Genomic DNA, 15,022 nt, shown 5'->3' with positions numbered 1-15,022 from the left:
CTGGTGACCTTGCACAGTCCTCCCTCCCTCAAATCAAAGTCAACTGCAAGTCATGTCATCATTTCCTTGATGCCATGGTCCTCTTTGAAAATGAAGGACAAACACAAGTACTTACTAAATGCTTTCCCACTTCATTTTAGTCTGAAAGGACTCTGAGGAGATGGCCTTGGTTTTAGAACCCCATCTAGCCTGCCCTAGAATGGACCTAAACCCCAACAGTGATCTCTGGATTAACCTGGTCATACTGAGTTCTCTGAATATATCACCTGGCACTGAGCCAGATTTCCCAGAGCTTTCCTGGATGAAAAACTTGAGCCCAAACTATTCTCTTATGAGTGCAGAAAGGAGGTAGAATGCTGACCAAATGACCCCTTACCTCATTCAATTTTCTTCCAAGTGAGAGTAGGGAGAGAGTTCTGTCCAATGGCAGAATGCTACAGATGTGTATGAATAAATAGCTCAATCTGTCTTGGGGGAAAACCTGGATTTTTCTGAGTAAATATCACCACCTGTCTCATTGGCTTGTGCTTAACTGCAACAGGCTAACCCAGGATGTTGAAAACTGTATCACTACATCAAGAAAAAAAGGATCCAAAAAAATGTCTGCAAAGCAAGGAGGACTCAGGTGAACTTAGGTAAGCTTCCACTGATGTAAAAACTGCTTGTTAGCTCATGGGGTTCCAATTAGGCAGAAGTGATGTGTTGAAGCAGATAAACTGGGGACTGGGATTAAGTGTATCTTTCTTTCCTTCCTGGACTCTTTATCCCCCTTGGCCTGTTCCAACAATTAGGCAACTCATAATGGTTCCCCTTTGTTTTAGGGTTAAAATGATGAGATAGTTCACTGGCGATGGGCCATTGGGGGTACCCTGTGATTCTATAGAAATGGCCAGTGAGATCATCACAGCAGAAGGCAGGAAGCTCTTTATTAAATAAATAATAAATAAGGGAATAATACATACATACATACATACACACACATAATACATACATACATAAGAGAAAGTTAAGAATGTAAGAACAAAAGACTTTTCCTGTTCATGAAGAGGTAAGATCAATTAGTAACCCACATCAATTATATTCTAATACTAAATGGTAGCATTCTTTCTGTGCTATTTATTAGTAATTCAAAGAAAAGCTATGTCCTACTGAAATTTCTTATGAATGGGTGCCTCACTGGGTTCCCAGAAATTCAAGACAGAGTTCTGAGGAGCTAGTTGGGAGTGGAAATTAAGTTATGCATTAGATCAGAGGTGTCAAGCATGTGACCTGTGGGTAGGCAGGCAGGCCCCCAACCAGATTAAAATATAATTGGGAAATACTTAACAAAATAAATAAATATATAATAAATTATAAATAATATTACATTTTAAAACTGAGGCAACATATGACCAGCAGAGATCCTTCTGTATAGATTAGTGGTCCCATTTCTATTTGAGTCCAACACCACTGATTTAGATTACAGAATCTTAGAAACAGAAGGAGTGTGGGTATGCTGGAGCTAGCTGGAGCACCAGCTTTTGAGAGTTAATAGTTAAATTTTCAGTGTGAGCAATTACACTATAGAAATCAAGCAAATGCTATAAGTCAGGGCTTAATATATTGTTTTATTGATTTTCTAGACTTAGGAAAGTGATGGAGAAAATGTTAATGATACCGATTAAAATAGAAAAATGTGTCTGTGAAAAGGAGGACATTGTGCCCCCCACTCCCCTGAGGATTGTGAGGGTTATCTAGTTCAACCCATTGGGGCCAAAAATTCCCTCTATGAAATTCCTAGCAAGCCTCCACTTGACCTCCACTAAAGAAGAATTCACTACCTTTCAAAGCTGCCTATTTCATTTTGAGACAATTCTAATTGCTAGAGTTCCAGGCCCAGAGTCAGGAAGATTCGAATTCAAATCTAGCCTTAGACCCATACTAGCTGTGTGACTCTGGGTAAGTCACTTTACCCTGTTTGCCTCAGTTTCCTCATCTGTAAAATGAGCTGCAGAAGGAAGTGGCAAACCACTCCAGTGTCTTTGCCAAGAAAACTCCAAATGGGGTCATGAAAAGTTGGACATGACTGAAAAGACTGAGCAACAAGAAATAGGAAGTTTTTCTTTATAGTGATCCCTAATCTGCCTCTATGCAATTTCCTCCATCATTTCTTGTTTTGTTTTCTATAGGAAAACAGAACAAATCTGATCTCTCTTCTCAGAAATAGTCCTTCAAATACTTGAAGACAGCTACTATGTCTTTTCTTCTCCAGGCTAAACATTCCAGTTCTTTTCAAATGATCTTCATGTGGCTTGGCATAGTGTCCCCTTATCTCCTTATCCCCTTCTCTGGATGTACTTCACCTTGTCCAGGCCCTTCCTGAAATGGAATAGCCAGAATTGGGTACCAATTCTCTAGATATTATCTAACCAACTGGCCTACCTGGTTTCTAAGATTTTTCAAATGCTATGATTCTAGGCTTTCTTTGTGGAATGATACAGGCTTCAAATAGGCATTATTACTAGCAGAAACCACAGTGGCCTGAGTCAAGACTAGATCTAGTCTGAGTTCCTCCACTTAACCAGCCGTGGTGGACCATGGGCAACTCATGATGAATGGTAGGAGCTAATCTCCCTCAGCTTTTTGATAATATCTTCTCTAGTCATCCCAGTCTTTAGCATCTCATCAAATCTTAATAAGAAGATAATCAATGGATTTTTTCTCTTAAAGTTTGTGAAATAAGAAAATTAAATGCTCTTCCTTTCTAATTTTATACTTAAGGTTCCCCTTTCTATCATTCCCCATAATTAATGCTTATTTTTGTCTTTATGATATTCTAGACTCTCATTCTTTCTCCCCAGAGATACTATTGTACCTGCCCTTGTACTTTCTTTCCCTGTATGATAGCCTCCATGCCTCACTCTTTATTTATTTTTTCCATCACAGTTAGTCCCCAGTAGTGACAGCTGTAACACTCAACACACCATTTTGCCACACCACAAATGGCAGAGTTAATAGATTGTTAGAACTGGTGAGAACATTAGAAGTCGTTAATTTCACAAATGAGTAAACTAAGATCCCAGATCATTAGGCTTTATTTTGGGAAATGCCATTAGAAGAAATTAAGAACCCAAATACATTAAAAAAAAAACTAGCCCTAAGTTCACCACAAACCTTCATCAGCTAGTTGTTCTTTCTGAGTCCAGAAAGTAGAGACTGAAGGGTAAACAGGCAGGAGATGGTATTTTGATGGTACAGCTGAGAGATCCTGTTGCCTCCTGATGTGATTTGGCAAGTAAAGCTGATTGTCCTGGAACAACCTAGGGTCCCTGATATACCCTGAAATAATGGAGCATATCAGTTATCTGACTGGGGTAACCATTTGAACTCTGTAAAGTGGGTGGGAGGGATGATTAGAGGAATCTTGATCAGGTTGACTGTGAGACTGCAGACTTCAAGAGGAAAATCTGGATCTGGCCATCTCTAGCATCCCAGTGAACTGCAAAGACAGTGAAGCCTCAATTGGAAAAGAGGTCACTTCTTTGGCAAACTGAAACTATCTTTGTCTTCTATGGGAGATTCTAGACCAGTGGTGTCACGTTCAAATAAAAACACTCACAGATAATAAATCAACTTAGAAAACCATATATTAACCTTATCTATGAACATTCCATGAAGGTTAAGTAGATGCAACTACCTAGAACCCAGGACCTAGAACTTAAACATAATAAATCCCATGGTTGCAACCCTTTGCTTCTAGTTACTTTGGGAAGGCAGCCACCCTCTTTTCATTGAAACATAAGCCTACAGGGTGAGAGAAAAGTTATTCTCCAGGTGATTTTTGAATGCTGGAGGGGTCATATGGTTAGTGCTGAGGTATATTGGTAAAGTGTGATCTTGGCTGATTGCCAACAGTTTGTACCAAAGGAAGGAAAGGATTACCCCCCCCCACTCACAGCAAATGCCACATCCCCATCACCCCAACCCCATTACCTTCTCTTCTTCATTTTTTTTTTTGCAATGAGAATGAGGCTCCTTACTTCAGAGCTATTTCCACTGGGGAATTGCCAACCTTTATAACAGGGGTCCCCAACTTTTTCTTGTGGGTGGAGAGAAGTGACTTCTTACTTCTTTGAAGCTTTGAGATCATCCCAGAGCATGGGGAGAGGCTGCTGATGAGGAAGTGTGCAAGTGGCCTATGAGGAATGATGGCTGTAAAGCCCAGCAATGTGGTTGGCTGGGTGCAGGAGGATGCCAATGGCAGCTGTGTTTCCCTTGGCAGCTGGTGGACAATGGACTCAAAGATTTATCAAGGGAGTTGGTAGATTTTTTTTAAGCAATTGGGGTTAAGTAACTTGCTCAAGGTTACACGGCCAGTTATTTCTGGGAGGGTGCTAAGTGTTTGAGGCCGGATTCTATCCCCAGGTCATCCCGACACTGGGGCTGGTGCTTTTACTCACTGTGCTACCTGGCTGCCCCGGAGTTGGTAGATTTTGATCCACTTGTTGGGTACCCCTGATTTAAAGCAAAATAGAACCCATACTTTATATAGGGGCAGTAATTTTGTTTCCTTAAGCCTTAATGGGAGATATAGGGGTCATAGGATTAGATATGGAAAGGATCATAGAAATCAGTGAGTCCAACTTGATCATTTTCACATGAGGAAGTTAGCAGAGTTTTTTTAAGTTTTTCTGAAATTTGATCCCATGTCTGAAATATTTCAGGTGATTTTTCTCATATTTACATATCCTGTGCCAAAAATTTTAGTGCAAAATAGTCTCCAGCATATGGGTTACCAAGGCAGATAGAGGATTTCAATGACATGCCTAAAATCACTAATGATGGTTAAGTGGAAGAGTTGGGATTTGAACCCAGGTCCTCAACTCCATTTGTGCTTTAGTGGAACATTAGGGGCAACTAGGTGGTGCCGGGTCTGGAGTCAGGAAGTCACATCTTCCTGAATTCAAATCTGCCCTCAGATACTGACTAGCTGTATGACCCTGGGCAAGTCATTTAACCTTGTTTGCTTAATTTCCCCATCTGTAAAATAAGCTGGAGAAGGAAATGACAAACCACCTCAGTATCTTTGCCAAGAAAACCCCAAATGGCATCACAAGACAAGACTGAAAAGACAGAATCACAGTAATGACACTGGGACATTTGTGTTAGATTTATCCACACTTCCCTCACTCACTAATCTCATCACTGACCTGAATTTTGGAGCTTGTACAAAGCACCTGGAATCCAATTTTGAAAGAGGCTGAAGAGGTACTTCTTGGCTGAATAGCCCAGATTATTAGGCTTATTTAGGAAATGTAAGTATGGCTGCCAACCAGGGTCCTTCTGATCCTTCTGTAGGAATAATAGACAAGAGACAAACCCATCAGTTAGGGACTCAGAGGCCTCATGCAGCTGATAAGAGTTGGGTTCACAGATCCCTCATCAATAATCTTAGGAAACTCCCTAAAGGTGCCTGAAGGCAACAAGAGTGCACACTTCAGCCAACAAATAAAAAACGGAGAAATTTCATGATGAGGTTCTTAAAGGCCCCAACAGATTTAGAGTTGGAGGGAATCAGAAAAAGATGACAAACACCATATCCTAGGTCAAGATAGAACATCGGAGAATGATAAAACTCCTCAGAAGAAATACGTGACTTAACACTCTATGGAAATGATTTCTGAAGTATAAAAAGAGGTCCAACTCATGACCACCCCCACTTAATTTATAGGAGGGGTGAGAAGGACCCTGACTCTGACTGTGTCTCATCTCTGTCACTTATTGTGCGACCCTGGATGACTTAACTGTCAAGTTTCTACCTCACAGGGCTATTATAAGGAATGACTCAGTATATTCAAAACTGTTATCCTGTACCTCAACTTGGTTATTATGGTATCTATCAAATTAATAATGCAAGATTTTTCATGTGTTTTCTTTTTGGTGTGTTTCTTCTTTTATGACATGACTAATATGGGAATGTTTTACATGATTGCACATATATAATATTTCACATATAGTGCACCTATATCAAATTGCTTACCATCTTAGGGAGGGGGCGAGGTGAGAGAGGGAGGGAGGGAGGGAGAAAATTTGGAACTCAACATTTAAAAAAAATGAATGTTAAAAATTGCCTCTGTGTATATAATTGGGAAAAATAAAATGTTATTTAAAAGATTAATAATGCAATAATCAAGTCATACCCTAAGTCCATGTACTCATATCTCAGAATCCCTTACCTCAAAGTATAGTTCACTTAATTTTCTCTTCTCTAGGCTAACCATCCTCAGTTTCCTCAACTAAGCCTTACATGACATAATTTCAAGGCATCTGATATAAGCCTTTTTGATCTCCTCTATAAGTTTTCCTGCTTTTCTATGTCTCTCCTAAATATGGCACCCCCGAAAAGTGAATACAACATTGAAGATGTAGACTGAGTAGGACAGAGGATAATTTGACTGTCATCGTCATAGTCTTACTAACCCTTATTCCTCTCTTATTTAGCAAAAAAAATAGCTTTTTGGGCTCCTATATCTCACTGTTGGCTCATGTTGCAGTCCATTGAGACCCCAAGATTGTTTTCAGGTGAACTATCTCCCACATTGATTAAAAAAAACACTCCAGTATAAGACTTTACATTGATTTTTATTAACTTAAATTTTTTTAGATTTGGCTCAATGGTTTAGCCTGACATAATCTTTTTGGATGCTGATTCTGTCACCAAACATGTTAGCTACCTTGCCCAGCTTTATGTTATCTGCAGACTTGATAAGCAAGCCCTTTGGGCTTTTGGGCAAGTCATCAATGAAAATGTTAAGACAACTCAGGGCCATACTCAGGTCCCAGGAGCACCCCCACCAAAGACCTCCTTCCATGTTGACATTACATCCTTAATGACTGACTATCTTTGGATATGGCCATTACACCATTTCCAAATTTACCAAATCAAACTACCAGCTAGCTAATCCATGTCTCCCTGGCTTTTCCACAAAAACAGAAGGAAAAACTTTGTGAAGGGCTTTGTTGAAATTCCTTCTTTTAAATTTTATTTGTCCAAACCCTGATCCCAACTACTTTGGAAGGAGAGAGATTTTGAAACAGCTTCCAACTGGGGGGGGGGGTGGTGGTGTTCCACCAAAGCTGAGTCTCTGAGCTCTGACTTAACCTAATAAAGTAATTTGCCAGGGACACACCAAACTGGGAAGGTGAGAGGAGAAAGGTAGTTAGTTGTCTGTTGCTTAGGTGCCAAATTGGCTTAATTAGATTGTGAAAAACTAATGCTGACCTTGGTTTTAATTATGCTGGTTGGTGGAACCAATTCACACCTTGAAACCATAAACCCATTTGTGCACGGGAGTGGGTAGGGGTGAGGGGGAACAGAAGAAGCTTTCTGCCAACTTTCAGCCAGACGAAAAATGGTCTGCCATTTAGCTGATGAGAAACTGTCTGCCTGTAGTTGTCTTAAGAAGGCATGTGTTTGGCTTCAGAAGAGGTGTTTGTAAAAATGTCCTGATCTGTGGCTACAGAATGGAAAGGGTCCCTACTGGTAAATTTTTGCCTGAAAGAGAAAGAAGGTGTGAATTTAGGATTGGCCTAAGGAAAAACTACCTCATAATCAAAGTTATCCAAATGTGGAATAGGATGGTGGGGTCTAATGGGACCCCCATATTAAGGATCTTCATGCAAAAGCAGAATGAACACTTCTCAGGTATATGTATATAGAATTCTTACTCAGATATGAGCTGGAATAGAAAGTTTCTGAGCTCCCTTCCAACTGTGAATGAGAAACATGGAACATGCAAAGGAGATACATGTGTGTGTTGGGGGTGGGGTGGGATGTGGGTTTAGCAAGCCTGGCTCTCTGTGTGTCTACACACAGATGGTTGGCAGCCACCTACATGACATTATCTGAGAGAGTGGAGGAAGGCACAAAAGACCTGACCACCCATAAGACAGCAGGTCCAGAGGAAAGAACACTGGGTTCTACTGCCAACTCTGTTACTATCTATGTAACCTTGAATAAATCACTCATCTTTTCTGGACCCCAGTTTCCTAATCAGCAAAATCAAGGCCTTAGACTAGATCAGAGATTCTTAACCTGGGGTTAGTGCAGAGAATGACCAAGTGGTCCATGAATACATTTCAGGGGGCCTGTGAACTTAGATGGGAGAAAACATCCCACATTATTTTCACTTCACTTCACTTCAACTGAAATTTGTTATTTTCTTCAACTATGAATGTAGGTAACAGACATTATTCTGAGAATGGGTGCTGTCAGTCAACAGCATTTATGAAATGTTTACTATGTGTGAGCTGACTGGCTCATAGGGAATGTAAATAGCAATTGTTTCTGTCTTGGCCAGAAACCCTTAAGGGTCTTCCCCTCCCAGACTTATTTTTTTTGAGTAGGTAAAGAGGCCATTCTCTGCCTCACTTCTTACTTAGCCTTAATCACTGAATGAGGGCTGCCTCTGTCAAACTGAGTCCTGTTAAAGACCTAAGATTGAAAATGCCAAGATACCCCATTGCGTCCTGGGCCATCTCCAGTTGTCCTGATGGATATCTTGCCACTGGACCTAGATGGTGCTGGAGGAGAGAGAGGGACTGGTGTCTTTGCCCAGCCCTCCCTCACTTAAATCCAATTCACTTTCATGTCATGGCATCACCTCCCTGAGGTCCTGGGCCTCTTTGAGAATGAAGGACAAACAACTACAATTATGTTGTTGTTCCAGGACACAGAAAACATTGAAGACTCGTCCATGAGATGATCTCTCATGTCCCTGATTTTATGAGCTTTGCAATCCTAGAGGGAGCTGTGCAGGCAGGATATTCCTCATGTCTCATGGGAGGGCTTTCTCAGTCCTGTCTTATCCCACACTATCACCAATGTCACATTTGGTGACATTTCCACAGCACCTTAAAGTTTTCAGAGCATTTTATGTACAGCATTTGATCCTCACGACAATCGAGGTAGGTGCTACAGGTTTTATTATCTCCATTTTATCGATGAGAAAACTGAGGTCCGAAAGACCTCACATAGCTAGTGGGTATCAACAGCAGAATTTGAACCCATGTCTTCCTCATTCCAAGACCAATGCTCTATTCACTACATCACCCTGCTTTTCAGATCGTGAAACTCCTCAAACATAGAAAGACTGGTGAGAGACCCTAAGAGCTACCAACATGGAGTTATAGAGGGTGCCGGGGTGAGGTAAGCATGCATTCCACTTTAGCCTACATGTGTCCACTGCGGATTGAAGTGTTATAAGAAGTGGGGGAGTAGGCAGGAAAGAAATGCAATTCCAATGCAAATCATGGTGATGAGAATGGAGGATGCCAGTGAGGGTTCAGTAGGGATGGAGAGCCAGAAGTGTCCCTGGAACTTCAGCGTCAGGCTGCCCTAGAGAGATGTAGCAGATTCAAAGTGTGTCTCAGGCAAAGATGTGTTCAGCAGGCAGTGGTGTGGGGAGAGGGATGAGAGGTTGGTGACATTCAGCTGACTTTGCTCCTGGCATGAGACATGTTAGTTCTATCTCTGGGTTCAGGCATACTTGAGCGCAGGCCTATCTCCAAACTGTGGTCCACATTACTGAGCTAGTTTTCATGTTCACATATTTCCTTCCTACTTAGATTCCAAATCTAAGAGCTGTGTTTTACACTTTATTTTACCCACAATACCTAATGACTTACTACTTGTGTGAACTTTCAAGGCATTTAACTTCTTTGGGCCTCAGTTTCCTTATCTGTAAAATGAGGGGGTTAGCCTAGGACCCTTTACAATTCCTTTTAGCTTTCTATGATCCTGATTAAAGATAAGCCACCAACACAGGGAGAGAGAATACATAATATTACAGGTAATTACACGTAAGTACATTGGAGGGTTTGGAGAACAAATTAAGGTCCCAGGGGGATGACCCCAACCAATCAAGGAAGACTTTGGGGAAGAGACAGCATTTAAGCTGAATAGCGTCTTAATAGGCAAAGAAGTAAGAGGCCATTAAGGCATAAGAAACATTGGGAGTAAAGGTATGGAAATATGAAAGCCCAGGGTTTGTATGGGAAGGGAGGAAGGGAACAAGAATTCAGTAAGTCCCTACTATGTGCCAAACATTGTGCCAAACACTTTTTATTGTTATCCTCATTTTCTAGTGAAGGAAACTGAAGCAGACAGAAGTTAGGTGACTTGCCCAGGGTCACACAGCTGATAAGTGTCTGAGGTTAGATTTAAACTCAAGCATAGGAGGAAAAGAAATACAATTGAGGTAGCAATCAGAGCAAGGAGCCTAGAGAGAGCAAGAGAAGGGTTTTAGTAGGGACTGGGGAATGAATTCAGTACTCGAAGAGGAATAATATGAGATAAATATGAAAAGTTGGCTCTACATTATGGAGAGACCTATACTAAGTATTAATGTTAACAAATAAAGCTACAATCACTAGAAGTCTAAATTGCATGGATGTTTGGGATCTCAGCACAGAGCATTAAGTAACCTCTTCAAGTGTCTAGACAGCTTACATCGTTCTAGGTGTGTACCTTCTACCACTGAGATCCAAGAAGAGACTGGAAAAAACAGTCAGTCCAATGTAGGAATTCTCATGGCCCTTTCCAAAGGGCATGTAGCAACAGCAAAGGAGGGTGGTGGTGATAGATTCAAATGACCTTAACATTTGCTCTCTTGTCTCCCACTTCCCAACACAAACAGGCTTTGCAGATATGACTAGTTATATACCACTAGTTGTTAGATATTTCTATTGCTAGTTCTCACTGGCATTTTCCCCAGTGCATCAGGATACCACCTCTCCGGAGAGGCCTCTGTCAATTTAAGGAAGGGGATGACACACTGTATGGGTTCAGGCAAGCCCTCTGTTGTTATTATTCTCATTATTTAGTGTTTCTGGAGCACAGCATCATTGCAAAGTGCTTTATTGTAGGTAGCTTGTGCAATAGCAGAGTCAACTGCCAAGAAAAGTTTGGGGAATCAATCTCTTTTCCTGGGGCTAGAGATCATCAGTTGTGCTTTTGCCTGAAGTGGGAGACTGCTATTGACCTCCTGAAGTATTTTCCAACTTTGTTTCATTCAAAAACAGGAAATATATTTAGTGCCTACTATGTGAAAGGTACAGAGCTAGGTGCTGGGGATATAAAGGTAAAAGATATTTAGAACTTAAGGAACTTACAATTTATTCAGGGAGGGGAAGAATGACATAAGGATAGCATTCTAATACAAGCATGAGGGAGATCATGGCAGAGGAAAAGTCCACACTAAATATTACAAGAAGTTTAAGGAGAATTTTTTCTATCTGGGGAAGTCAGTGAAGACTTCGGATATGGAGCGCCTGAGCTGGGCCTTGAAGGAAGGGAATATTTAAAGAGGCAGAAACATGAGGTGGTGTTTGAGGTGAGGGAAGGATGGCTGAGGGGCATTGCAGGCACGGTCTGTCCCAAGGTAGAACAGACCAAGCAGATGATGTAGTAAGTGTACAATCTGGTCAAAATGTAAATTCCACAAGGTGGAAAAGTATGAGATAATGCTGGAAAGGGGATTGAAATCAGATGCTAGTGGCCATGGTTTTTGAGTAGGGTGATGCAATCAGAATCTTATATTTAGGAGATTCTATGGACATTGCAAAAGAAATCTCGGAAGGAGATTGTGCTACTGGAACAGTCCAGGTGAGAGGTGCTAAGAGTCCTAAGTAGGATGGTTGTTGTAAAAGTAGGATGGAAGCGGCAGAGGTGATAGATATTATGGAATTAGGAACAACAGGACTTAGAAATTGATTGGAGGTTGGGAATGGGGGAGGAAAATGGAAATCAGAGGTGAAATTGAGGTTTCATGCCTGAATGACTTGGAAAAGAATGGTCCGAACAGAAATGGAAATGTTAGTAGGTAGGACTGATTATGGGAGAAAGATGATGAATTTAGTTCTGGACATACTGAGTTGAAGGTGGCAATGATATATCCAGGAGGAGATATGTAGCAGGAAGTTGGTTTTCAAAATAATTTCTCATGTGTATTTTGAACTATTAATGGGATTGATCTCATCATACTCCTTTAAAAAGATGGATGGACTGAGGCAGAGGGAAATGGAGAGGGTTGACTAGGGCCACACAAGAAGTCAACTACATAAGGGAGGGTTCATGCTGAATAAAGGAGGTAAAATGACATATAAAGACAAAAGGCATAAATAAAATTTTTTTCAAAGTGTCTGTAGCATTTAGAATTGAATTCATGTATTCATTAACTTGCAACTAGGTGACACAGTGGACAATCCTTAAATAGATTGATCTTCCTGCCCTCAAACCTGGCCTCAGATATTTACTAGCTATGTGACCCTGGGCAAGTCAGTTAACTGTGTTTGCCTTAGTTTATTCATCTGTAAAATGAGCTGGAGAAGGAAATGACAAACCACTCCGGTATCTTTGCCAAGAAAACCCCAAATGGAGTCATGAAGAGTTGGACACGACTGAAATGACTGAACAACAACATTCATTAACTTGCATGAAGAATTTTATAGTTGGAAAGGGGCTATCTAGCCTTCCCTGTGCCAGAAAAAAGAATATAAGAATCCCCTTTACAAGCTACCTAATGAGTAGTTATCCAGACTTTGCTTTAAAACTTCCAGTGGGGGGAACCCACAACATTCCAAGGTATCTCATTCCACATTTAGATAGAACTAATAGGAAATTTCCCCATACATCAAGCCTAAATCCACCTCTCTGCAACCTAAGCTCTATTATATACATAATTCCATAAAGTACCTGAGACTTCCCCCTCTCACACTTGAAGTGCATGGAATAATCATACTCCTGATTTAAGGTCCTCTGTGCACTAGATTACACTCAGAATAGCTCACTAGTCCCCACCAATGTACCAGTTGTCATGACTTTTGTCTTGCCAGTGAACTGTGATGACTGCAATGAAGCTTTTCAAAAGTTCTGCCTCACTTAAATTCAATTCACTTGCAAGTCAAGACATCACCCTAGTGATGTCATTGGTCCTTTTCAAAAAATGAAGGATGAACAACAATATTTTTCTAGTCTTCTAAAGGACACAATTAATGTAAAGATGTTTAATGAAACAGTATAATTACAAAAGTAGCAATAGGACTTCCTTCATAAATCTGGGTTATGCCCTCCCACAAATACATACATCATCAGTAAGAAGAGTAAACATAGAGAGAAATGATACAGAGGGGGAGGGTCAGTGTGATTGAATTGCCAACATGCAGCCCCCTCAAATTAACTTCAGGGCTGCCTTCCAATAAACCACAAAGGGCTTTTTGGGTCTGGAACACCACAATTTTCTTCAGGCCTCTCAAGCCCTTTGGGATTTGCCTTACAAATAAATCTGAGCAAGTACAAAAGGGAAAAATTCATTATTTTCTTCCTGTCCCACATTCCTGCTTTATTATGTATGTGTGGCCACCGATAAGTATCCCAGGCTTTTAGTTGCCTTACTCATATAACAATCCTTAAAATTCTTAGTCAGTGATCACATTTCCATAAATCTTTTCTCCAGGACAAATATCCTCAGTTCCTTCAATCAGTCCTCATAAGGCATGATCATCCAGGTAGCCTCTGGCTGATCTCCAACTTGTCAAGGTCCTTCCTAAAATATGGTGCCCCACACTGAACAAGATACCCCAGATGTGGCCTGACCAGGCAGAATATAGTAGGACTGCTGCTAATCACCTCCCAGATCTTGAAAACTAGATCTCTTAATGCAGACTGATCACATTACCTTTTTTTCTTTTTTGGCTGAAATATCACATTGTTGACTCATGTTACCCTTGTGGTACTATAGAACCTGGAATATTTTTTTTCACTTTTTTTGATCCCAAGTGTAAGATTACATTTATGCAATGTTAAATTTCATCTTATATGATAAAATATGGAAAGTGTAGGAGGAGTATTGTTAAGACATGCACATTTATACTTTTATCATCTAATAAAAATGTCCAATAGCCTAGGACCAAGGACAAATTTTGGTTCCTCCACCAGGGAGTTCCTTCCAAGATACCATTTATGACTGATTTTTGGATCTAGTCATTCACACCAATTCCAAGACCAACTCTTGGTACTTTTTTATCTAGCATTCATGATGCCATCTTGCCCATACTATGAGCATAAGAGCTATTTTGTTGAATTTGTCCAATGCTGGTAAACTAGATGGGCAAACTATAGCTATGGTATTGACCTGACCTACCAGTCTAACAACCCCCTCAAAAAGGAAATGAGTTAGGCTGGTAAGATCTGTTTTTGAAGCAGTCATGCTAGCCAACTCCTGTGATCACCACTTCCTTTTCTGGACATTTATTAAACCATGCCTTTAATAATACAGTCTAAAATGGTACTAGTAATTGAAGCAAAGAGCCTACTAGATTATACTCTGCAGACTTTATTCTCTTTCCTAGTTTGAAAATCAGGACATTTGCCCTGTATCACCTCTCTATCTCTATCACCTCTATCTGCATCACCTCTCCCACTATCCATAATTTGTCGATGACCATGGACAACAATTGACTCAACAGTCACAACAGCTTTTTTTTTCCATCCACAGGACGTAGTTCTTTTGGTCCTAATAACATGCATCACCAAGGACAACTAGATGCTGTTTTATTATCCCCCTACTTATCTAAGGTTTTAACTCCTCAGTAGACATTCTCTTTGGTTCTGTCCTTTCTAGTCCAAAGCTTATTCTTATCAGAGAAAACAAAACTCCATAAGATTTGAGTAGCTCTGTGTTCTTCCTCTCGTGCATTATCATCACAGCTAGCAGTCCCTTTTCTTCTTTGATCCTGCTCTTGTCCCCAGCATAGCTAAAAAAAAAAAAATCCAGCGCTATTTGTTGTTTAGCATTAATTACCAACCTCAGCTTACTCAAGGCTTCAGAGTTCTTGATGTGAGTTTTATAGGATGACTTGACCTATCCTTACTTCTCTATACTGTAGTAGCAGCAGCAGCAGCACTAGTAGTAGTGGTAGCAGAAGTAGTAGTGATGGTGGTAGTAGTAGTGGTAGCAGAAGTAGTGATGGTGGTAGTAGTAGT

At 40.6% G+C, this 15,022-nt stretch overlaps 1 protein-coding gene across 1 annotated transcript in view; it reads right to left on the bottom strand.

The window, feature by feature from the left end:
* Window positions 1-15,022, bottom strand: part of KIAA2012 (KIAA2012 ortholog) — a 158,910-nt gene that overhangs the window by 131,867 nt on the left and 12,021 nt on the right. The window contains exons 3-4 of the mRNA XM_069068826.1: window positions 5,190-5,331; window positions 3,154-3,318 (exon numbers count right to left, since the gene is read on the bottom strand). Coding sequence (XP_068924927.1) covers window positions 3,154-3,318; window positions 5,190-5,331 — 307 coding nt within the window. The remainder of the gene's footprint in view (window positions 1-3,153; window positions 3,319-5,189; window positions 5,332-15,022) is intronic.

This window comes from Petaurus breviceps, unplaced genomic scaffold, assembly GCF_028583685.1.
Source record: "Petaurus breviceps papuanus isolate PSGF00001 unplaced genomic scaffold, PetGlider_PUasm1.0 90769, whole genome shotgun sequence".
NCBI classification, from domain to species: domain Eukaryota; kingdom Metazoa; phylum Chordata; class Mammalia; order Diprotodontia; family Petauridae; genus Petaurus; species Petaurus breviceps.
The sequence above is the reverse complement of the archived record's forward strand: the minus strand, read 5'-3'. Positions and strand labels throughout refer to the sequence as shown.